The sequence below is a fragment of the Agelaius phoeniceus genome, chromosome 20 (genome assembly GCF_051311805.1).
Source record: "Agelaius phoeniceus isolate bAgePho1 chromosome 20, bAgePho1.hap1, whole genome shotgun sequence".
Classification (NCBI taxonomy): domain Eukaryota; kingdom Metazoa; phylum Chordata; class Aves; order Passeriformes; family Icteridae; genus Agelaius; species Agelaius phoeniceus.
The window spans coordinates 11,347,430-11,371,259 of NC_135284.1; the positions used below are offsets into that span (position 1 = coordinate 11,347,430).

The 23,830-nt window shown below is 53.1% G+C and overlaps 2 protein-coding genes across 14 annotated transcripts in view; one reads left to right on the plus strand and one right to left on the minus strand.

Moving 5' to 3' along the window:
- The first annotated feature begins 3,774 nt into the window (after positions 1 to 3,774).
- LOC129129107 (frizzled-9) overlaps positions 3,775 to 23,830 on the plus strand; it is a 40,756-nt gene continuing 20,700 nt past the window's right edge. For all 8 annotated transcript variants that reach the window (XR_013184849.1, XR_013184851.1, XR_013184850.1 and 5 more), the window contains exon 1: positions 3,775 to 5,778. Coding sequence is in view for 1 of the 8 variants with exons in the window: in XM_077188661.1 (XP_077044776.1) it covers positions 3,982 to 5,736 (1,755 nt within the window). In the remaining 7 variants the exon portion in view is untranslated. The remainder of the gene's footprint in view (positions 5,779 to 23,830) is intronic.
- BAZ1B (bromodomain adjacent to zinc finger domain 1B) overlaps positions 5,772 to 23,830 on the minus strand; it is a 47,713-nt gene continuing 29,654 nt past the window's right edge. For 2 of the 6 annotated variants that reach the window (XM_054646814.2, XM_077188659.1), the window contains 7 exons: positions 20,459 to 20,606; positions 18,813 to 18,960; positions 16,504 to 16,622; positions 14,154 to 14,302; positions 12,398 to 12,501; positions 11,541 to 11,857; positions 9,106 to 9,686 (listed from right to left, as the gene is read on the minus strand). In XM_054646814.2, the coding sequence (XP_054502789.1) occupies positions 9,337 to 9,686; positions 11,541 to 11,857; positions 12,398 to 12,501; positions 14,154 to 14,302; positions 16,504 to 16,622; positions 18,813 to 18,960; positions 20,459 to 20,606 (1,335 nt within the window). In that variant the 3' untranslated portion in view covers positions 9,106 to 9,336. Of the gene's footprint in view, positions 9,687 to 9,763; positions 11,858 to 12,397; positions 12,502 to 14,153; positions 14,303 to 16,503; positions 16,623 to 18,812; positions 18,961 to 20,458; positions 20,607 to 23,830 lie in introns of those variants that run through there. The other 4 variants (XM_054646815.2, XM_054646817.2, XM_054646818.2 and 1 more) reach the window with 4 other exon arrangements.

Genomic DNA, 23,830 nt, shown 5'->3' on the forward strand with positions numbered 1-23,830 from the left:
AGAGGCAAGGGCGGTGATGGCATGGAGCCCCCCACCTCCTTGCAACAAGTCCTGCTGCCCTCGCCAAGGCTAGGCAGAGCAGCACCCACAGTCCTGCCACAGTTACACCACCCCCTTCCCAAATCCATTGCCCAACTCCATCTTCCGATGCCCTGCCGTTATACATCCTCCCTGCCCTATTGCCCCCTCCCCTGCCCCGCTGACCCCTTCCCCAAGTTGATTACCTCCTCTTTGGATCAATCACCTCCTCCCTTGCCCACTCCCTTCTCTGATCCATCACCCTCTCTCAGGCTCTGTTGCCTCCCTCTCCAGCTTCATCACCCCCTCCTCTACTCTACCGCTCCTTCCCCACCTCCATAACTCTCTTCCCTACTCCATCACTCACCCAGTTCCATTTCCCCAACTTCTCTCCCCTCCCTCTCCTCACATCCATTGCCTCCTCTCTTGCTCCATCACCCTTTCCGCAGCTCCACCATCCCTTCCCTTGCACTACCACCCCACCTCCACTGCCCCCTCCCTGACTCCGACCAGGGCTGTCCCCATCTCTGGTGCTAAGAGCTTCCCCCAAGCCCTTCCTCCAAGAAAGACGCCCTCCCCGCTGCCATGGCTGGACAGAGGGGCACTGCTGCAGCCTCCTGTACCCGGGGGGGGGGGGGGGTGGGGGGTGGGGGCAGCCAGTGGATTTTTTCCGTTCATCCCCTCCCCTTCCGAGGCTCTCGCACAGGTTTCAGGCGCTGTTGACGGGAAGAAAGGAAATGGGGCAAAGCTCTGCCAGGAACCACAGGCTCCCGGGCTCCGGCGATCCGTCCCGCTGGCCTGCCTGGCCGCTTCCCGGGCAGAATTCCTGAGCAGTTCTGAGAGCCCTTTCTTTCTGCTATTGATCTTGGATCCACAGCGCAGGGTCACTTCCAAGACCGTAAATCTCTGTGTTGCTCTACCTGGGGTACTTGTTTTCACTGTGGGGCTCCCAGACCTGCTGGAGATCTCGGCTTCTGTTCGCGGCCGGGATGTCCCCACTCCTGCACTGTCCCCTCCCCGCCGTCCGTGCGCTACCCAGGCGTGCGAGCAGGCAGGGACAAGTCACTTCTACATCAGGCACAGGCAGTGGGGCAGTGCAAGGGCAAGGCTTGGGGTGCTGGTGGTACCTCCTGATATCCCCTGCTTACCTGTGGGGTGAGATGAAGCTCCAGGAAGGTCCTTGGGGCTCAGGCAGGGCTTGGGCACCCCGAGGAGTACCTGGGGGTTGGTGCACCGAAGAGGGAGGAGCACCTCAAGGTGCAGGGCAGAGGTTAGGGGCAGCCACACCTCTACAACGAGCCCCTTGATTCCAAAAATCCATGTGTTGCTCTTGGCCAGGCTGCAGTAACAGGAGCCAAGAGCAACAGTTTTACATATTAAAGGAAAATGAAATTAAAATATATTTATTTGTGCCCTCTTCCCCCCCAACCTTTCATAGTCCAGGTGGAGGGCACCCATGGGGGGTAGCCAGGAAGTTGGGGCTAGGATCCCGGGTCTCATCCAGCCCCTGCCTGTGCCCACCACCCATCCAGAACCCTCACTGGGCAGCCAGGGCTGGGTCAGAGACATTTCAGGTTTTCCAGGTGATGCTTCCCAGCTTTCCTTCGCAATCAATTTCTTGAAGGAAAGCCTTAGTGGCCACAGTTATATTTGGGGTGTCCTGGAGTGATGGCAGTGATTGCCTTGCGTCCCTCACCTCACACAGGACACATGCCCTGGGTCTGGGGGTTGGAGAGATGAAGGACCAAGGAAAAGGTCCCAGCACACTGCAGGTACCACCTCCATCCCCATCACTTTGCTGCTCAGCCATGTGTGACAATTTGTCCCCAGAGCTGCACCACAGCACAAACTACCCCCAAACAGCCATTTGTTAGAGTATGAAGCCCCCCTGAAGCTTTGTGTCGCTAGGCACACAGGACAGTGATTTCTGAAACACCCCAGAGCTGGTGGCCAAGGTGAAAAACATCCCAAAATCCCAAATAATCCCAAATATCCCCCAATAATCCTTTTCACAGGGCCCCGGAGCCAATTGTGGAGACACCCCATGTTAGAGGGAAATTCCGGGGTGACGCCTTATCTCGTGCTCCGTTACATGGTTGATAAGCAGCTCCCATGGAATTTCCCTATAGTGCCGGATCCAGGATGTTTGGATCCTGCACAGTGGGTGTCAGTGATTAGGAGCCGCGCTGACAGGTTGTTATGCTGTTACTAAAGAAATCGCAGGGCTGTGGGAATGCCTAGGAATGGCTGGATGCCCGGACCCCCTGGCGCCAGCCAGGCACTGGATGCCAGATGTCCTGCAGGACACTGCAGGGACCCTGCTGGAATCACCCCAGGGTGGACAAGCTGCTCCAAAAGGGGTGCTGGAGATGGCACAGAGCAACCCAGGCTGACCTGGGATCAGCAGCTCGTAGGAGTGGGGGCTGCTGATTGCACCTTGTGATGGTGGCCTGGGCAGCACAGCCTGTCCACAGGGGTGCTGCCACCCCCAGAGTGTAGCACCTCCCTGTGCCTTGGATGTAATTGGTCACCCTATGAGTGTGACATTGGACTTTGGGGTCTGGCAGCCCCGGCTTGACCACCCTGACTTACGTCACCTCCCAGGAGCTGCCCTGGCCTTACAGTGATATTGCTGTCCTCTGCCCTGTGCCTGTCCTGAATTGTTGTTCAGCCAGGGACACGGCTTCCCTGGCCTGTGCTGTGGGCACTGGAGCTGAGCCATTTCCCGGAGTCTCCACTGTCTTACCCTGTGCTCAGCCCCAGGGGCATAGGCACCATGTGCCACGCACTGTGAGTTCCCCTGTTCTCACCCGCAGCACCAAAGCAGCAGTCTGTGTTCCCAAACTGAGGGATGTCACCCTGCGGGGAGAGGATCCCTCCCCCAAGGCCAACAAGCCGTGGGGTGTGCCCGGGTGTGCTCAGCCGCGCACGCACACCCTGCTGGCACACGGGGGGCCTGGCAGCACTCGGCGGGTCTGGGCAGCCGTGAGGTCATGTGTGATCCTGTGCCCAGGTGTATGTGTGCATACATGTGCCAGTGCACACCCCTGTGCGGGGCCTGGCTGGCAGTGTGTGGATGTGCATGTGTGTCTGTCTGTGAGTATATGTGCACGTGTATGTTAGTGTATGTGTATGCTTTTAGGTGTGCATGTGTGTGTGCGTGTGTGTGTGCATGTGTTAGCCTGTTTGTGCTTGTCTACATGTGCGTGGGCATGTGCATGTGAGTGTATGTGTGTACACATGGACATGCACACGGTATGGGCACGTTTGTTAATGCGTGTGTGCGTGTGCACATTAGTGTGCAGCTATGTCTGTGTGTGTTAGTGCATGTTAACATGTGCATGTGTGTGTGTTTTAGCGTGTGATAATGTGTGGTAGTGTGTGTGGGCCTGTGCACGTTAGGGTGTGCACATGCGTGTGGAAGATGTGTGAAAGGGTGTGCGTGTCTGTCAGTGTGCATGTTACCTGTGTATGTGCACAGGGACACGTGCTCATTAGTGTGTGCGAGAGCGCGCACGTGTGTATCTGTGTATCTATACCTGTGTAAATGTTCTGTTTGTGCACGTTTGCGTGTCTGTAAGTGCGCTGTGTGACTGCGCTTCCCCCTCCCGCGTGTCCCCAGCGCCGGGGAGCTCCAGGACTGTGCGCGGACCTCGCTGCCAGTTCCCGGCGTGGGTCCCGCCCCCCGCCCCTCCCCGTCCCGTCCGGCCCCCTCCCAGACACGCCCGGCGGGGCGGGGAGGGGCGGGAGCGCTTGGCGGGTGCTGCCGGTGTCGGCGGGCGCGGGGCGGCGCGGGGCGCTCGGCGGGGCCGCCGCCGCATGGCGCGGGCCGGGGCCGGGGCCGGGAGCTGCCCCGGCGCGGCGCCTCCAGCACCGCAGCGATCGGCCCCGTGGCGGCGGGGGCAGCGTGGCCGGGCGATGGCGGAGCTGTAGCAGCCGCGGGGCCGGTGCGGGCGGCGGGCGATGGCGGCGGCACGGCTGCGGGTGGCCCTGTGGGTGCTGTGGCATTTTGGAGTGGGCGGTCGCGGGTTGGAGCTGGCGGGACTGGAGGGCCCGCGGGGGCGCGCGGCGCGGTGCCAGCCTGTGGACATCCCGATGTGCCGGGGGATCGGGTACAACCTGACCCGCATGCCCAACCTGCTGGGGCACGAAAGCCAGCGTGAGGCCGCCCTGAAGCTGCACGAGTTCGCCCCGCTGGTGGAGTACGGCTGCCACGTTCACCTGCGCTTCTTCCTCTGCTCCCTCTACGCACCCATGTGCACCGATCAGGTGAGCGCCAGCATCCCTGCCTGCCGCCCCATGTGTGAGCAGGCCCGCCACAAGTGTGTACCCATCATGGAACAGTTCAATTTCGGCTGGCCTGAGTCACTTGACTGTGGCAGGTTGCCCACCAAGAATGACCCCAATGCCCTCTGCATGGAGGCCCCTGAAAATGCCTCAGCTGCTGAGCCGCACAAGGGACAGGGGATGCTGCCTGTGGCCCCCCGGCCTTGGCCACCTGGTACCGCTACTGAGGGACGGGGACCCAATGGGCTGGGAGCTTGCAACAATCCTGAGAAGTTCCAGTACGTGGAGAAGAGCCTCTCGTGTGCACCCAGGTGCTCCCCTGGGGTGGACGTGTACTGGTCCCGGGAGGACAAGGACTTTGCCTTCATTTGGATGGCTGTCTGGTCTACCCTCTGCTTCGTCTCCACTGCCTTCACCGTCCTTACTTTTCTGCTTGACCCCCACCGCTTCCAGTATCCTGAGAGGCCCATCATTTTCCTCTCCATGTGCTACAACGTCTACTCTGTGGCCTTCATCATCCGCTCTGTGGCCGGGGCTGAGAACATTGCCTGTGACCGGGAGAACGGTGAGCTCTACATCATACAGGAGGGGCTGGAGAGCACAGGCTGCACCATTGTCTTCCTCATCCTCTACTATTTTGGCATGGCTAGCTCTCTCTGGTGGGTTGTCCTCACCCTCACCTGGTTCCTGGCTGCTGGGAAGAAGTGGGGACATGAGGCCATCGAGGCCCACAGCAGCTACTTCCACATGGCTGCCTGGGGCATCCCAGCCATGAAGACCATTGTCATCCTCACCATGCGGAAGGTGGCAGGGGATGAGCTCACGGGGCTGTGCTATGTGGGGAGCATGGACGTCAGTGCCCTGACTGGCTTTATCCTCATCCCCCTCTCCTGCTACCTGGTCATTGGCACCTCCTTCATCCTCACTGGCTTCGTTGCCCTCTTCCACATCCGGAAGATCATGAAGACGGGTGGCACCAACACAGAGAAGCTGGAGAAGCTGATGGTGAAGATTGGGGTCTTCTCCATCCTCTACACCGTCCCGGCCACCTGTGTCATTGTCTGCTACTTCTACGAGCGGCTGAATGTGGATTACTGGATGCTGCGGGCACTGGAGCATGGCTGCCTACACCTGCCTGGCCGCCGTGCCACCGACTGCTCCCTTGAGGCCTCGGTGCCCACTGTGGCTGTCTTCATGCTAAAGATTTTCATGTCACTGGTGGTGGGCATCACCAGCGGGGTGTGGGTGTGGAGCTCTAAAACACTGCAGACCTGGCAGAGCCTGTGCAACAGGCGGCTGGGCATGAGGACGCGGAGCAAGCCCTGCAGTGGGGTCAGCTGTGGCGGGGGACACTGCCACTACAAAGCCCCCACAGTCATGCTGCACATGACCAAGACGGACCCGTACCTGGACAACCCGACTCACGTCTAGAGACGGGGGCTGCCCCCCACACTGGAAGAAGTGGCCTCACGGGTAAGGGGCAAGGGCAAGGGCTGTGTGCAGCAGGAGGGACACTCCCAGGTTTAGGGGGGCAAGGTTGTAGGATCCCCCAGCACCACTCACTGACAAGTAGCCGCTTTTTCCTAGAGGATGTTTTGTTTTTGCTGTTGCCAAATCCAGTGACTCCTTCTAACGCTTTCTTTGGGGGATGGTGGGGAAGGGACAGGGAGAGGAATAATCCATTCGTGTTTATTTAATTCTGTAATTTATTTTAAATTTTTTTTGATCGTTAGCTGCAAGGAATGGAAAAAACAATAAACCCTGGATGTGTTATTTGATCCAAGCTTGGTGCTGTTTGCAGGGATTCCAGGGGATCAAGAGCTCCCCCATGGGACCCCACCCCAGTTTGGGGGCTTTCATGTCAGGCCAGGCCATGCCAGGCCATGCCACCACAGGAGTGCCTCTGTCGCTGGCAAGAGTGTGGTACCAGCAGGTACCACCATCCAGTTCCCCTCCGTGGCTTCCCTGGGGCCGGTTCTGCCCCCTGGCAAGGAGGAGAAGGAAGAGGAGGAGGGTTTTCCTATGCTATGACACGAATCATCTTTTCCACTCCATGCTCTGAAGGTGATTAGTGTCGGTGCCATCGGCTGCTGGAGCCTCGGTGCTAGGCTGAGGAGCTTTGAGGGAGCAGGCCGGGAGCCAGGGAGATGGGCTGGGGACACAGGACCTTGGGGCAGAGAGGGCTCAGCTTTGATGTCCCCCCACAGAAGCCTGAGGTGCGGGTAATGGAAACTTCTGGGCAGCTTTATTTATCTCCCGCTCTGGTTACAATCCCAGCTCGCCTTCCCCATTGTCCGCAGGGAAATTCAAGCTTCAGCTGGTGCTGGTGAAGCTGGCAGGAGGAGCCAGGGCTGTTGGGCACAGGGTGGGCAGGAGTGTGGCTCTGCAGGGGCTCAGAGCGGGGGAAGTGCCTACCCCCCTGAGACATCCTGAGGGGCTGGCAGGGGCCAGCTCATCTCTCTAGGGGTTTGGTGGAGCTGTTTTGCCTGGCTGTCCCCAGGGATGTGCCAGGGGTTCCCAGTGCTAGGGAAGAGAAGTGGGTGGGGGGCTGTGGCAGGGGCATAGGCAGCACAGCACCTGGGGCAAGCAGGATCTGTAGGGGCAACACAGCTCTAGTGATGCTTAGACTTGTCCATCATCTAATTAGCCAGCCTGCAGGCTGGGCAGATCTGGACTCCAGGGAGGGTCAACCCTTGTCCAGGGAGCAACAATCCCGCAATGGACCCTCTCTCCAGCACTCAACCTGGCATCCACTGCTCACCCCAGCAGCCCTTGGTCCCCATTTGATGAAGCCTTCCCGGTTCAGATTGTCAAACTGTGGCTGGAGGACAGGGGCAAGACTCCCCACTATGGCTGGTGTGGGGGCAAGGGCTGGGGTCGGGATCCCTCACTCACCATCGAGTTGTGCCAGGGCTTTGTGCTGCTGTGATGCTGGGATCGGTGAAGCACCTTTAATCTGTTCCCTGCCACCCCTGGGATGCCAGGAAGGCAGGAGAAGTTGGGTCACTGAGCTGAGAAAAGCTTTTTCCTCCCCCAGGAGCTGGTGTGGTAGACAAGGTGTGAAGGAGCCCCCAGTACCCATGTGGTGTCGCTGGGGAGACACTGAGGCTCTCAACAGATTTGGGTACCCCTGGCTGTGCTGGTGGGCATCCAGGCTGGTGGTGATGATGGTGTTAGGGCAAGGAGCCAGTTAGGTTCACCTTGTGTGCCAGGCATGCAGCCCAGTGCTGGTGCCCGGCTGGCGGCACCCCTGGGGACAGGCTGCCCTTGAGCACCCGGTGCTTGCCAAGGAGCACTGGTGGGCTGCAGCCTCTGGAGCTCCCTTGGTTGCCACAGGAAAGTTTGTTTTGGGCAAAGGGCCATGACCTGGGGCAGGAGAGTCAATATTGGCTGCGGGACAGGCTCCAAAGTCCAGCTGGGGAGCTGGGCATGGCTCTAGGCAGGGGCTGCCTGGGAAGGGGACACAGAGCCATGTGTTCTCCCTGTGTTCTGCCCTGGGTGCTATGCCCAGAGCCAGTTGGGTTCACCTTGTGCGCCAGGCATGCAGCCCAGTGCTGGTGCCTGGCTGGCGGCACCCCTGGGGACAGGCTGCCCTTGAGCACCCGGTGCTTGCCAAGGAGCGGCTGCCTCTGGAGTGCTCATCCAGATAAGCCGTCCCAATGGGTCCTTGCTATCGGGCCCCAGAGGGGCTGTCGGCACCCACCACTACACACTATGAGCCCCAGCAGCCCAGCTGGCTCCACTGGAGGTTGCCAGTCCCAAGAGCTGAGTATGGCCAGGACACAGCTCCACAGAGCCTGTTGCAAAGCGGAGCTGTCACATGGAAGGACTGGCCCAGGGACACTGCTGGCTCCTAGTCACAGCTTCTTTCAACCCTGTGCTGTGGGGCTCAGGCTCTCTCTGTACACCCCCACCCAAACTCGTCCCTGCATCCCATCTCCATCCTCCTCAGAGCAGCCCCAAGGACACCAAACATCTGCTCCAATAAACCCCCAGCAAGCAACAAGTAGGGGTCAGCAGTGCCTAAGGCCCCACAGGGCAGTGCCTGGCCTAGGATGGCTGCGGAGGGCGAGTTGGGGATGCCAGCTGGGTGAGAACGGGGCCAGGACATCCTGACGTCCCCGAGGTCTTGGTCCAGCTCAGCATGGAGAAGTGGAGTCTTGTCACTCCTGGCATTTGCTGAGCTATGGAGTTTATCCACCCTCACATGGATGGAGACTCCCTCCAAGTTTGAGTAGCAAAAGAAAAGCCACTGTTCTCTGGCTTTTTTTTTGCTAAAACCCCCATTACCCAGAATATTAATTAATGATTGAGAATTAAGCCATGAGAAAACCCATGGGGGCCAAAGTTGGGTCTCATTTTCCCAAGGCCACGTTGGAACTCTAGCAATCATAGGAGCCCCCGGGGGTTTGTTGCAGGCAGCAGGTGCAGCAGGGCTGATGATGGTGATAGCAGGGCTCCGGCTGCCTGCCAAGCCCCCACATTGCCCTGCCAGGTGTGAGGACAGCTATTTATAGCCCTGCACAGGACAGTGATGCCATGGAGGGGCTGCTATAAAAAACAAGTCTCCAGAAAGGTCTTGGAGCAGATACTGCTGCAAGATCTCCACACCGAGGCCTGGAAATATCCCAGCTGGAGTCACTCAGATTCACCCAGGTCCTGTTGCATGGCCAGCAAGCCAAACCATCCACTGTGGAGAGAGGAGGGTTCTCCAGGGAAAACAGCATCAGCCCACTGCCGAGAGCCTTCAAGCCCTCAAACCCATCAGGATTTCCCTGCCCAGCAATATGGGGCCTGGCTGGAACACTCCCAGCACAGATCTGGAGTGAGGAGCAGGATGAAGACACCCAGGAACCCTCGTTGTCCCTGCAGAAACAAGCAAAGCTTCGGCCAAACCCTTTGTGTCACAGCTGTAGTCATGAGCATTGGCATGTCACTGCTCCAGCTGCCCTTGGAGCTCCAAGTGTCCCTGCTGGAGATCAGGATGGGGGCCTGGGACACAGCAGCAATAATTCTTACTGCAAGCATGGCTCAGGTTGCATAACACACTCCAGCACAAGGGAAGAGGCTTTGGTAGCCAGGCCATGCTAGTGCAAAAGAGCAGAGACATCCCAGCTCCCCATCACCTGGAGGAAGTCCCTTCAGGGGTGCCCAGTGCCACCCCGAATGGAACAGGAGGACAAGTGTCACACTGGCACCCTGCAGGGGACAAGGAACAAGGACTGCTCCCCACTCCAGGGGCAGGGAGAGCATAGCTCTGTTCCTTGTCCTTGGGGAGGGTGACAACACACCAGCACCACACTGGAAGCTGATCTGATCCTGACTCACCATTCCTTTATGCCATAGCTCCATTTGTGCTCCAGAGATGTCCGGTGGTAGCTCTAGGAAGGCAGAGGAGAGCCATATCAGACAATCCCACATCAACACAGGGACCAACAAAGAACTCACAGAAGCCATGTTTACAAACACAAGTACATAATGTTTATTCTTAAGTTTCCAATTTATTACAAGTACAGCCCTTTGCAGAAACCCCCTCCCCCCAAATGACACTGATTTTTAAGAAAACGTGCAGTTCCAAAGGTTCTACCATGTAGGACCTGCAGGAAATGATCTCTAGGAAACAAGACAAAACAGCCTCTGAAGGGATGTGCGAGATACAAATGTCAGTGCTATTCTGTGGGGCAGGGAAGTGAGGCTGAGGAGAGGGAAGGGGCTGGAAACTTGCCTCATGTGCAGTCATTGACAGTCCAGAACTTAAAACAAGTACCTGTTAAAAAAAACCCCAAACCTAAAACATTCGCAAAACTAGGCTGAAATTTGTAATTGATTATTCTTTTCTTCTCAAATCCCAGGAGCTACAACAGCTGCTTCTGCTTTTCTGTTGCAAAACCAGCACCGAACAGCCCCATGGCCCATTTATTCCACATCAAACCATTCTGGCATAAGAAGTTCAAGCCCTGATTGTATGATCCAAACCTGTCATGATGGAGAGGAAGAGAGAATGAGAAAACAAACCCTTTTCTTAAGGAAAAGTCAGCATCTGGGGCAGCAGGAGCTGGTGCTGGGCCATAGCACAGGAACAAGGGTGTTACTATGAAATGTCATGAGAGTGCGGCTGAGAGAGACTAGGATCTCCCTCTCCCCCCCAAAGTCCCCTGATCTAACTCCTGCTACTGGTAGGAAGATGAGTTTTAAAGAAGGGGGAAATATAAAGCAAACACGATTTTATATAAACTGTACATGTGCCAAAGCAAGACAAGGGTATCTTACAGGTGTTCTTTGTACAAGATCACAGCTAGAAACAAAGCCACTTTCAACTAAAAAATTAATTTAAAAAGTTACACAGCACATTTCTGCTTCTCCCCTGGCCTTGGAGCTCTCCTTGGGCTGCATAGACACCCACACTCTCCAGTTTACTGCTGGCACTCCATAGGGCTGCATGATGACATGCATGTCCAGGGGAGCAGGGAGCCTCCTCTTGGCATGTACAGGTGGGGAGCTGAGCTTAGAGCCCTCCTTGGACTGAGACCTCCAAGGATTGCTCCCCAAGGAGTGGGGAAAGCAGGAGCACCTTGGAGCAGTGGTGTTGGGATGCTGGTGAAAGCCAGACCGCGGTACACCTAAGTGCTTGCTCGCCCCACACAGCCCGGAACTGAGGCTCAGAATTAACACCATATAAATATATACATGCAAGCCTGAGTAGCCCATTGGCCTGATGGCCCCCAGTCCTTCTGTGGAGCAACACGATCCTCCCCTGCACCAGTTGGAGGCTGGTGTGCTCACATGACTGGCAGCAGACTGCCCCACCGCGCTCTAGCTGCTTGCAAAGGCAAGGAAGCAAATCGTTCCAGGAAACTGACAGTGCCTGAACTGGAGCATGCTGGTGTTCTTCTGCCCAGCCAAGCTTGGCCAGGCCCCCCCCCTTGCCCTCCCACCTTCCCCTCCTGGCAGGACAGACTCACGAAGAGCTTTGTAGATTTTGAGGAAGCATTTTAAGTCATTACCACTCAATGGATGACTTGAGGAAATTGCAGAAAAATTAAAACTAGGATGGGCCCAAGGGAAGGCTGGATTAATAGAGAAGTGCCCGCTGCTTCTCAACTCCCTCCAGACAACCCATCCGACTGCCTGGCAGCACCAGAAGGCCTGCTCCAGTTCTGGCTCTCCCCCTAGCCTCCCCATCCCTCATTTCTTCCTTTTCCGCCCCCGGGAATGTTCAAGGGGCTCTGACTCACTGTCCCCTTCCTGCTCCTCCAGTCCCTGGCACCTGGCAGAGAGCTTCTTGCGTTTCCTGCGTGCATACGTGTGGCCTGGCAGGTGTTTGTGCACCATGTCAATCAAACACTGCTCTGTCTTCTCCAGGCAGGACAGTACGTGACTCCCATTCTGGTTGTAGCGCTCAGCATTGGAGAACACCTGCTTCATGTCGGAGAGGAACTCCTGCACAGAGCGGTAATTGCCACAAGAGCACTTGCTCTGCATAGTCTGGAAGTCCATGGGGTTGCTGATGACCTCAAAGTAGTCTTCAGCTTCCTCCGTGGTCACTGGCTCCCTGCCAAAAGAAGGGCCACAGCGATAGGAAGGGAATGCCAACCCTGGCACCACTGCAGAGAAGTGGGGTCCTGCCACCTCTTTGCCCCTGTGGCACCTGTGACCTGCAGCCCCACAGTGGTGCAACAAGCGCAAGCAATACCACTACAATGTTACAGATACATCAGCCCTATGGCACGGGAATGGGAAGCACAGGAGCCCAGGGAGCTGGTTCAGGCATGGGGAAAGGTCCATGAGGGAAGCTTCCCTCAGTCACAGCACCTCAGTGCTCCAAAAATCCTGGGGGCAGTAGAGAACACCTACCTCCTGCATTAGCCTCTTGCCTACCACCTCAGAAGGGCACCATGTCTTCAGTCCAGCAGAAGACTGAGAACATGGTGGTTTCTTCTGGAGCAACTTCTTCCCAGATATGTCTTGCTTTTGGAGCCAGTCCTAAGTTTCTCAAGTGGATCTGGCAGGACTGCACCACAGCCAGCCCACATCCCCACACAGCCTGTGGCCAGTCCTGCCCACAGAGGAGGAAGACGCCATTTGCCCTCACCTGAAGGGCCAGCTGAAGCGGTACTTGATCAGCTTGCTGAGGATTTCCTCACACTTCTGCAGCTCAAGGTTCTGGCGACGCGCTGTCCTCTTTGTCTGAAGGACCTGCCCACACAAAGTGTGTTGGTAAAAAGAGGGAACTGCTACAGGCTTCGGAGTTCAGCTAACAGCCCTGAGGCCAAAGGAGCTAGTTCTTAGCACAGCCAGGACACTTCTTCCCTCTGAACATGGCGAGGGGCTGGCACTGGCTCCCCAGAGGAGCTGTGGCTGCCCCATCCCTGCAAGTGTTCAATGACAGGTTGGACAGGGCTTGGGGCAACCTGGTCTAGTGGAAAGTGTCCCAGTGCATGGCAGAGGGGTTAGAATGCGATGCATTTAGGACCCCTTCCAAGCCAGGCCATTCTGTGATTATGACATGTGTCAGCCGCTTGGGTTCAGGACAGCAGCTTCATTCAGGAGCTTGGTGGGAACAGCTCACAAACTGCCCAGCTCTCTTCTGGTAGCAGGTGGCTTTTTCAAAATAAGTTCAAAGACAATATGGCCACAACAAGCAGCCAAAAAATAAATGCCAGCAAATGAAGAATGTGAATTCCCTCTCCCTGCCTTCTCTTGAGCTTGCAGCAGGAAGAACCCGAGGCAGATGGAGAAGCACTTGTGCTGCTGTTCTGCCCTGGCAGAGTTGACTGTGCCATTTCAAATCCCAGGAGCAGCTGGTGCCCTGAGCACTATCATCCCTGTGCAGGCTCAGCACAAGGTCACTCATGTGCCCAGGGACCCAGAACAGGTCACACCCAGCATGGGGACATCCCCATAGCTTCCAGAGCTCAGCTCGTGGTATGTCACTGCTGAAGAAAACACTGAATGACAGGAAGGCTTCACAGCAGAGGGTACTCACTATTCTGACCCAGCTCTGGTCTCTTCCCAGGACAAGTGATAAATCATGACAAAGTCCTCTTCTCTGAGCCACTCTGCTGTTCCAGTAAGATTTTCCCCACTGGAATATCCCTCTGTGCTGGCTGTGGCTGTCTATGCTGGGCTTGCTTGCCCTCCAGTGTATAACACAGACAAGCACAGTCCCCCAGACCTAGCATAGGCAGCAGTGAGCCCACAGTCCATGAGCGAGGAGAATGACAGGACTCACCAGCACCACTAGTGCTGGTCACGGGACAGATGGCAGATCTGCAGGGCATTGTGACGTGGCTGTGGGGCTGGAGTATCCTCACGTATCCCCTATGGCATGTAGCTCCCCAGAGACAGTCGCTGCAGCTCCCCCGCACCCAGCACGCACAGACTGCTCTGTGCAGGAGCCTATGGTTTTATTCTTTAAATATCAAGTGAAACCTAAACCGGCCAAATTATGTCCTGGAAGTTGGGGAGTGACCATACAGACAACAACTGTCATAAAATGGCCAAGGCTAGGGAGCAAGGGTCCAGCATTGCTGGCATTCTCTGGCCATCCGGGACCCCCTCAGTTCCCCCACCTCTCTGCAGAGACATATGGATACTATTTAAAAACCTTTAACAAGCTGCAGGCTGCCTGCTGCTCCAGGGAACAATGTGTGAAAGCGACTGGGGAGGGATGCCTGACATATCTGTGCTCTGTCTGCAGCAGGCCCTTAAGGATATGTCTCCTTTGTTAACCCAGCCCAACCCGGGCTTCAGGGTACTTCTCTGTGAAGGGATAGGAGGAAGCATGCCACCCGTTTGGTTTATAACTCACAATGTGAGTGGTCTCCAGGGAGAAATTTGGCACTTACCAGCTCATCGATGTCTGCACCGTTGACAGGCGCCGTGCGCTGCCGGGGTCCCCGCACAGAGTGCAGTGTCTGCTTCTTCCTCTGGTGCCTTCCCTGCCTCGAGGAGTACATGGAGCCCTGCTTGCCCCGGGCTGCCTTTCTGGGCCTCACTGAAACAGATAAGCCATGGGCTTAGAGGCCTGGGTGCATCTGGGAGCAGACACCACCCTTTGCTTCCCACACTAGGCTGAGCCTCACTCAGGCTGGTGACCCCAGGGACCACCTGGCCTCATCTCAGCTACACTCTCACACCTTCTACAGAGGGCATCTGTGGGTCATCACCACCTGCCTGAAGGGGCCATGGCTGGCAACAGCCTGCTGCTAAAAGGGTACTCACACACAGCAGATCCTCAAGCTCCGAGGGAAACCTGGGAGCTCCTGGATCATCCACTGCAGGTCAAGCAAACCTCTCTGCCTGCAGCACCAAGAGACCCCAACACATCAAGGTTTGAGGGAAAGACAGGAAAGCAATGCAAGGACAGACAGCTGTCTCAAAACAGCAACATACTCTCTGAAAGCACTGGGAGCAGAAATCGGGAGTTTCCTCAGTTTCCTACTGCCCCTTTGCTCCTCACAGTTTTGGGGATGGGTGCTTTTCCAAGTGGCCCACATAGTGGGATAAGCCCCCTGAGAAGGGAACTGTGTGCAGAGGAAGTGTCAAATTACTGCAGCTGGGAGCTGCTCCATGTGCTGCAAGTGGGAAACAATGGGATTTTATTCCCCAAGACTTGGGGTTGCCACATTACCTCCTAGAGAAATGCAGTTGCCTGTGTGAGTCTGCCTCTCAGAGCTCCCCACTGGTGGCAATGTAAGCATGTTGACGCACTCCCTTGTCTTATATTTCTCCCATGACCCTCTGTATGAGGAGAATGTGTTTGCCTTCCCAAGTCCAAGCCCTTCCACCTGATCCCAAGACCTTGAGCTGTATCCAGCACACTGGATACCTCAGCTGCAGCCTCTGATCCAGCCCTGTCCTATAAATCATCATGCTGGGCATGTGGCGAGGCTGCAGGACGTCCACCTGCTGTCACTCTGCTTGTGTATCAAGCGTGCAGCACGTGCTAAATGTCTGACAATCCAACATTCTAGGTTAGATCCCTCAGGATAAACGCCATAAGGATCAATGTGATTTTTCTATTCAAACAAAAGTTTTCCATGGTGACCTTTCCATGTTAATGCTCTCTAAAGCCAGGGGTTGCATTTAGCACTTTATTTTTAGTGACTGTAACTCTCTTTTGCCATTGTTTGGAAAGCTTGGCTCAGCTCCTGCCTTGGCCATGCAACACAGGCTAAACACACTCCAAGTGTGGACATGGATACACCGCAGGACAACAAGCAGTGCACACAGCCCTGGTTATCAGTGAGCCTCCCTGAAACCAGAATAAAGTAAGGGAATCAAGACTCAGGCCTGGATGGAAACCCTCAAAAGAACATGGGCTAATCCTCTGAGTCCCAGCCTCTGGATTCCATCTGCCTTGTTTAAGACAACCTGTATTTAATGTTATGTCAGTCAAGGACAGTTTGACAGAAAGCAAATGAAGGCAGTGTGTCATTCCCAGACTGAACTTTCCAGTGCAGCAAGTGAGACTGAATCAAACTCCCCTAAAACCAAAGTGGATACACATACTAAATATGTTTAGGTGAAGAAGCAGACATTGAGGTATCTAGAAAACAGTCTTTTATTCCTCCCAGCTGCCCCAGGAGCATCCCAACTGGTCTCTGTAGGCAATCAAAGGGTGCTGGTGGTCCAGGCCACACTACACCTGGAGCACTGTGCCTTCTAACTGGAATAAGGAGAGGAAGTGCTAGTCCTCCTATTTCAAAATGCCACCTTGCCAAATCACTAGAAGTCCTGCACTCAAGGGGTTATGAACTGGTGGGAAAAAGAAAAGAAAGGAGAGGGGGCTCTGGTGAGAGTTCCCATAAGCAATTAAACAGCTTCCAGTGTACAACAAATCCGGTAGGCGCAGAGACTGACAATCCCACCGCTCTGCAGGCCCTGATGACCCCCCAGCCCACTGCAGTCTCTACTGACCCCTCTCAGCCCTCAGAACAGCGGTGTCCCCAGGGAGTGACTGGGCAGTGAGCAGTTTCAATCTTTGCTAGTGCTGACCCCATCACAAATGGCCAAGGGTTTACTCCAGCTCCCCAAGTAACCACAGCACAGCCACAGCCTTTCCCTGTGACATCTCCCAGGCCTATACCTGGCCTGCATGAGGAAAAGTCCCAAAGAGGATCAGTATTTCAGATACTGAAGGCAGGAGGGAGGATTACTATTTTCTGTTACTTCCCTATTTGGTCAAAGCCTTACATTTTAGTCCAGCAACTTCATAGTCTTCTTCCTCCTCTTCTTCCTCCTCAGCATCTGGTTCATCAGAAGCTTCCTCACCTTCTTCACCTTCATCTTCAGCAGAATCCTCTGCATAGTTCCTGGAACAAGGCAGGTGTATGTGTTTGTGGTACAAGAGCCTGAGCAACAGAGCATCAGTGGCCCCAGGGGCCTGGTACTGTTTGGACTGTACTACAAACACCAGGCTCAGCCAAAAGCAGCTTGCTGTATTCTAGAATATCAAGTTATAGCTACAGCTCAAAGGACTCACTTCCTCAACTAAAAATCAGGACTGAAAATTCCCAAGAGCTGAATCATGGTATTTTTTGGTATTCTAGGCACCATGACCATGGGGCAGGGAATTATAAGACTGATTGCTGTGTAATTACTCCTCCCTGAGAGGAAGATTTGCTATTTGCCCAGGTCTGCAGACCAGGCCTAAAGAGTTTCAAGAGGGGCTCTTTTTCCTGCTGGAATATTTTCCATATACTTAAGGAAATAGATTGGTTTCTTTACACTATGGGAAACAAATCGGTGAACAGAATGTCAGGCTCCTCAAGTGCTAAAAAGTCAGAAGCCATGCAGACTCCCTGCCCAGCACATTCTGGCTTCTCATCTATGTCTGTTCAATCATTCATAGAATCATAGAAAGGTTTGGGTTAGAAGGGCCCTTAAAGCTCAGCTTGCTTCAGTCCCCCTGCAGGGGACACTTCAGCACTTCAGACACTTGGAGCAGGTTACTCAAAGCTCCATCACTTCCAGAGATGGGGCAGTCACAGCTTCTTTGGGCAATCTGTGCCAGGGCTTCATCACCCTCAAAGGGAAGAATATCTTCCCAATCAATATCCAATTTAACCCTGCCTTCTGTCAAGGGACAATGTCAAGGAAGCCATTCCCCCCTGTAAACGGTCTCTCTCCATCATTTTTGCAGGCTCCCTTCAGGAATTAAAAGACTGCAATTAGGTCACCCCAAAGCCTTTGCTTTTCCAGGCTGAACAATCCAAACTTTCTCAGCCTTCCCTAATTGCAGAGATGCTCTATCCCTCATATCAACTAGGTGGCCTCCTCTGGACTTGCTCCAACAGGTTGAAGTCCTTCCTGAGCTGGGGATCCCAGAACTAGAGGGAGCACTGCTGCTGGGGTCTCATTTGGACCATTAAAAAACAACATACCCAAGCAAAAGGGGACACAGGCAAAGCTGCTATGGGAGTCTAAATCCCCTGGAGAAAGAGGATCTCGAGCAATAAAAGGAATAAAACTTCCAAAGCACAGAGGGTGAAGAATATGCCAGGCTGACATTCTTTTCCTATCTCAGCCAAGACAACAAGAGCAGAAAGCAGAAAACAGGTGTTCTCCACCTGATGGCTCTGGGCCAGGAGCTGAGCAGCTTGCAGGTGACTCTGCCACATCCAAGTAACTATGAACTCAGGCTACAAGAGTTGCTTTTAAGCCCTGTCATTTGTGTACAAGCCTGATGAACTCTTAAAATGCTGTCCAGAGAGTAAGTAATACTTTTAAGGCCATATACCACCACCTGCACGGTACTGGCTGGCACACCTCTATTGTGCTGCTCCTCTGTCAGGGAGGATCTGCTCTCTGCTTCTGCATCAGGTGCCACTTGACAGCCTCACCTCACTGATATACGGGGAGATGTAGCACAGTTACCACCAGCAAATGACACTCACTGTAAAATGTTTAAGTTCCAGCTTGCAACTCAAAAAACCAATCTAACCCCATGCCTTCAGGAGGCAGCAACTCGTATTTGCCACGCCTCCTCAAATCACATTCCCTTTGTCACATTATAAGATGGTCCTGTTTTGCTAAGGTCATCAGGTAGAGAAAACCATTAGCACAGCACTTTGACTTGTCGTAGCAGAGTGGGGATTGAGATGCAGCCTGGAGTAATGTCTGCTCTAGCTTAAAAGAACACTGCAGTAACCCAGCCCAGGGACCCACAGAATTGCAGCCACCAGCTACATGAAGAAATAACCCAACCACATGCTCAAAGGAAACAACAACTCTTAGTGTAACTAATTTTGGCGGGTGTTTTGCCTATGTTTTCATTTCCAAACCCAAGTTATTTATTAAAACTCATGAACTTGTAATGCATCAGTACAACACACGTGTGCTAAACTTGCATCCTGAAACTGCTTTTCTTTCTGTTTCCGTGCTGCTTTAACTGGGTGATTTCAAACTTTCTAAAGGGGCTTTGCTCCAGGCTGGTTTGGGTCTTGTGAAAAGAAGCTCAAGACTGTGCTGTGACAAGGCTATGGGCAGGAAGGGTCACTCACCTGCTTCGTGAGCTGCGCCGGGCTGTCGAAGGCTGGCACGCTGGGCACTGCCACTCCCCGTCTGGGATCTCATAGAGTGCCGGCCGCAGGCAGAACAGGTGGAAGGCCTTGTTACACTCATCACACAGGATCAGCTTGTCATCCTCACCTAGGAAAGTGCAGCTCACTTGTAACAAGGCCACAGCCTCAGTCAACCTGAGAGGTAGAAGCTGCTGCAGTGCTGGAGGGCAGGATTAAGCAAGAGAAAGATGCAGAGTCCCCTCTGAGGGCAGGGACCCTTTCTCTGATGACCTTCCTTGGGGATCCTTCTTTCTGTCCCACCACTGTATTTATGAACAGCACCATTTAAAAACAAACAAAATCAATGCAAAGTCCCTCGCCCTGCAAAGATTTCACTCAAGGCAAAGATAGAAATCTGCCGAAGAGGTTCCACTCAGGCAAACATGGGGAAAGTGTGCGGCAAACAGGGCCCCAGAGCTGTAAGCTAAAAATGGAGCTATTCTTCTTCTATGTTCAGTCTGGTTAACCAACATGGTATCTTCTTCCACTTGGGGTGACAAGGCTACACTGAAAATCAGTATGCAGCAGGACTAGTCTCCTTGTGCCTCCCACTGATGAGGGGAAACAGGGAAATAATCCTGAGCCAGCTTTCCTTTACTGAAGTGGAAAAAGAAAGTGCAGAGGGCTTGCCAGCTTGTCTTTCTCTAACATCTCAGTTCCTAGCTTCTGTGAAACTACTGTGTTAGTCTCAAGTGAGCCCCCCCTTACTTTTGCCTAGAAACTCCTCTAACAGCAGGTAGGGTAGCTTTGGCACTGGTTTGGCAAACTCTTGAGGTTCTGCAGTGAAGGCAGATTTTGCACCAGTTCAGCCCTTACTTCTCTAAAGGGACGGATGGCTAGCCTTTTGGTAAACAAAAGTTGCCCAGCAGTCCCCCGAGCTCTGCCTGCCCTCATTTTCCACTACAGTTTCAGCAAATATAAAAGTGAAGAGGCAGAATGTACCACCAAGCTCTCTCCTCCAGGCTCCCGTCCAACAGGAGAGGTTATGGCAGAACAAATACCAGCAACCAATCTCTGCTGACACCCCTTCTATTTCGCCCTCCACCTGGAAGATTCTAATGTCCTTCATTCTACAGTGCACACAGAGAAAGTATCCCCTCATCACCTGTTTGGTGACCTCCCCAGCTCATTGAGTAGTTCTGCTCCCACTCTGGCATCAGAGCAGCAATATCCCACCTCGCTTTCCCCATAATAACCTTCCCAACCCGTCCTTGCTTGCTCCTTCTCTAAAAAACAGGATTAACTGACAAGGCTCAGAGATCCAAAGACCATTCCAAAAATGAAACTAGGGAATGGACAGTTGCGCAAATATTCCCAGAAGGATTTGTAGATTACTTTTGTCCAAGTACCCTAAATATCCAGGGGATAGCAGCTCTGCAATACTGGCTACATAAGAATGGTTTACTGGAGTCAGGGTCAAAGGTTTTTGAGAGATCAATGCTGCTGACTGTAAATCCTGACATTCAGAACTTAAAATACAGCCATAGTCAGAGTGACAGACTACAAGGACACATCACCTAAGCACAGCAGAGGTGACAGCATCCAATTGCTGCACGGGCAGGAATTCTGTGGGCAGGAATGCGTACCTTTCTTGCGACACACTTTGCATCTGGCATTCTCTGCTGACATATCCCACTTGATACAGGCATCCAGCATCCCCAGCAGTACATGCATACGGGAGAAGGTCTGGGCCTCACGGATTGCTGTCTTCCATTTCTCCATGGCTGAAGCAACCTGCAGACAGACCTAACATCTTACAACAATGCACAGACATAGATCCCTTCAGTCTAAAGATGTTTTTATATCCCTTAGCTGGGAACCTTCATAAACAAAGCTCAACTCTGATATTTCTTTCCTTCTGTGTTACCTCAGCAGTTCTGGTTGTGGTTTATCCATATCCAGTCTCCCAGGATCAGACAGTTTGTTCCTAACAGTCAACTGCTTTGCATTTCACAGTCAGGTTGAATCAATCTATGAGAACTCCACTAAATTCTTGCTCTGAAGGTCTAACCCAAATAATCAGCAGGCTAAGAAAATAAAAGGCAGAAATCTAGCACTGTAAAATGTGGGAGGAAAATTGTGGAACAGCTGGTAATCACAGTGGAAGGAGGGCTGAAGTGACCTGTGCTGCCCTCCAGTGGGTACCACACAGGCACCTGGACCGCAGCAACACCCGTGCGGTCCCTGAGCTGCTCAGGTGGCAGAGGGAACCCAGTGCCACCAGCTACAATCACACTGCACAGGCATTTGGACAGCCAAATATGAAACCAGCTGCTTCCCTGAGACACTATGGCCTCAGTTCATCTGAAATCCCAGAAACTGGTGATGAGGATGCAGCATCAAAACCGAGCCTCACACCACGGCAGCTGCCAGGGTCAGCACAGAGCAAGGCCAATGGGAACCATACACCCTGCTCAGGAGGTTTGGAAATACCATTTTGATAAATCCAAAATGCAGCAGGACAGAAGTTATCCAGAGCCATGTCCCTCTCCAATGGTAATCTTGTGCTCTACAACAGTGACGTGATGGCCCAGACATGACAGGGACATAACAGGCCTTTAGTTTATGTTCTTCTACCCCAGGAGAACGAAAAAACAAACAGTGAAGTGTCAGATAGGAAAATCTAAACTCTGCAGCTGACAGCAATTTGGGAGCCAAACAAAACCTTGGAGTTTTGCAGAGTTGCACATTCTCCTCTGACTGAATTTGAGGAAGCACAGCACATATTAGATGCTTGGAAAAACACACAAACTGTTCTGAAATGCCAACATCCCTACTGCCGTTGCTGGTGCGGATCCTGAAGAATCACCGGAGACAAATGTAAAGCTGCCCAGCCCACTGTGGAGGTTACACAGCTCCACGCTCCTTCTTTGCAGAACATTGTTGAGGTGCTTTGCATACGGTATAATTGATTTTCCACGGAACTGTTCCATGGGTTTTGCTGTTCACATGCTGGGCCAAGAGAAATCTGCAAAAGCCGTTGGCAAGCTTTGCTGAGATGTTTCTCCCCAGGTCTGTGGAATTTAACAAATTTCTAGCCTTGCCTCCCAAGCATCAGGAGACTGTGGCATTTGAGCAGCACCAGTACCAAGGGAGTTCCAGCTGCCAACAAGGCAAAATGGGAGACTGGAGGAAGTTACTTAAATCCCCTCCTTACTGGATAGGAGCAACTGAGCAGGGGGAAAAAAACAAAAAGCAACTCCCAGAATAAAAGAACGAGTCCTCAGTCACATGTCAACCTCAGAGTGACAGAAAACACCTTCTTTGGTAAAGGTAGACAAGCCTCCAGATACGAAGGCTCTCACATGGCAACCTGAGCTGAAACCCCTTGGAACAGCTGAAACTGGAATTGCTTGGTTGTGAAGCTGCTCTTTGAGGGATTGTCTGCAGGTGCAGACTGACTCTCCCCTTGCACAGACTACTGAACGTGGGTCACAGGAGGGGTAACCCATCCATGTTCTTCACTCTGCTCATGCTGTAGTGATGCAATGTCATGCTGCAAAGAAGTCCTGTTCTGGGACAGTCCAGCATGCTACTGCCACTAGAAATGGGAATATTTTCATCAACAGTGACACCAGCCTGATTTTTAGGAGCAGCCACAAAAGCCAGGTCTCACTGCAATCCTTTGCCACTCAGTAGTGTGAGCTCCAGCAATGCAGCTGAGCCAGCAGGAACCCTTAATACAGACAATTATGTCAGCAAACAGGTGCCTGTTAAGCCATAACTTGTTTCTCACAGGGAAAATGAGACATACCCATACCACAGGGTTGCAATTCTTCCTCTAAGTCTGGAAGTATATTGAGTGTGTTTTCCAGTGTGGCTATGCTGTATTTTACCTCCTGTGTGCTCTCAGTGCACAAAAGGCTTCATAATTCCGAGCCTATGCAGGAGATTTTTCTTCAGAACAGTCGGCCTGGCAGTCAGGGACTTTCCTCAGATAACTGTATCTAAGAAGTAGGCTGCTCTTTCAAGGTCATCTGTAAAGGTTTTCTGCTTTGGCGAAAAGAAAGCTTATTCCAGATAAATTGAGGTTAAAAAGAATTGCCAAACCAAACAAAGCAACAAACACCCCAAAAAAAGTTGAACATTGCTTGTACCACCACAAAGGTCTAGAAAAGCCTGAACGAGATAGTAAGCACTGCACTACATAAATAAATGCTCCAGAGAGATTGGCATGACACTAAAGCCAGTGCTTGCGAGGGGGGAGACCTGCACAATCACATATTGGGACTGTGTTGTAGTAAATCTGATGCTACCCTGAGTACACCCTACAGGTATAGCCCTCAGGGTTACAGCCCTAAGGCAAATTTGAGTAAAGCACAATATGGTGCTGCTGTAGAAACGGGAAATGTGCTGATCCAAGTCCTTTCTGCCTCAGACCTCACTGATTTTACAGCACTCCATTTTGCTGTGAGCTTTCAGGAGACAGCATCCTCCCATTACCCTTGCACTTAGGATGGAAGATTTAAAATTAGCAAAGTTTAAATACTTCAGGACAACTGAGGAATGTGAAAATTTCTAGCACCTATCCAAATTATCCTGCTAACACAGCAATAGCACAGCTTAGCAAAGATCTGATGTTCAAACAAGCATTCAGCATACAGTGACAGGAGCTTTAAAAAAAGCCCCACAGATCCACAGCAAAAAACCTACCTCTAGCCTCAGTCACAGATTCCCAAAAAGGTTTGTGTTGGAAGGGACTTTAAAGCTCGTCTCGTTTCAACCTCCCTTGCCATAGGCAAAGGTACCTACCACTAGATTAGGTTGCTTCAAGCCCCATCCAACCTGGCCTGGAACACTACCAGGGATGGGGCCGCCACAGCTTCTCTGGGCAACCTGTACCAGGGCCTCACCACTCTTACAGGAAATAACTTCTTCCCAATATACACTCTCACCCCACTCTCTATCAGTGTGAAGTCATTTCCCCTTGTCCTGTCACTACATGCTCTTGTAAATTA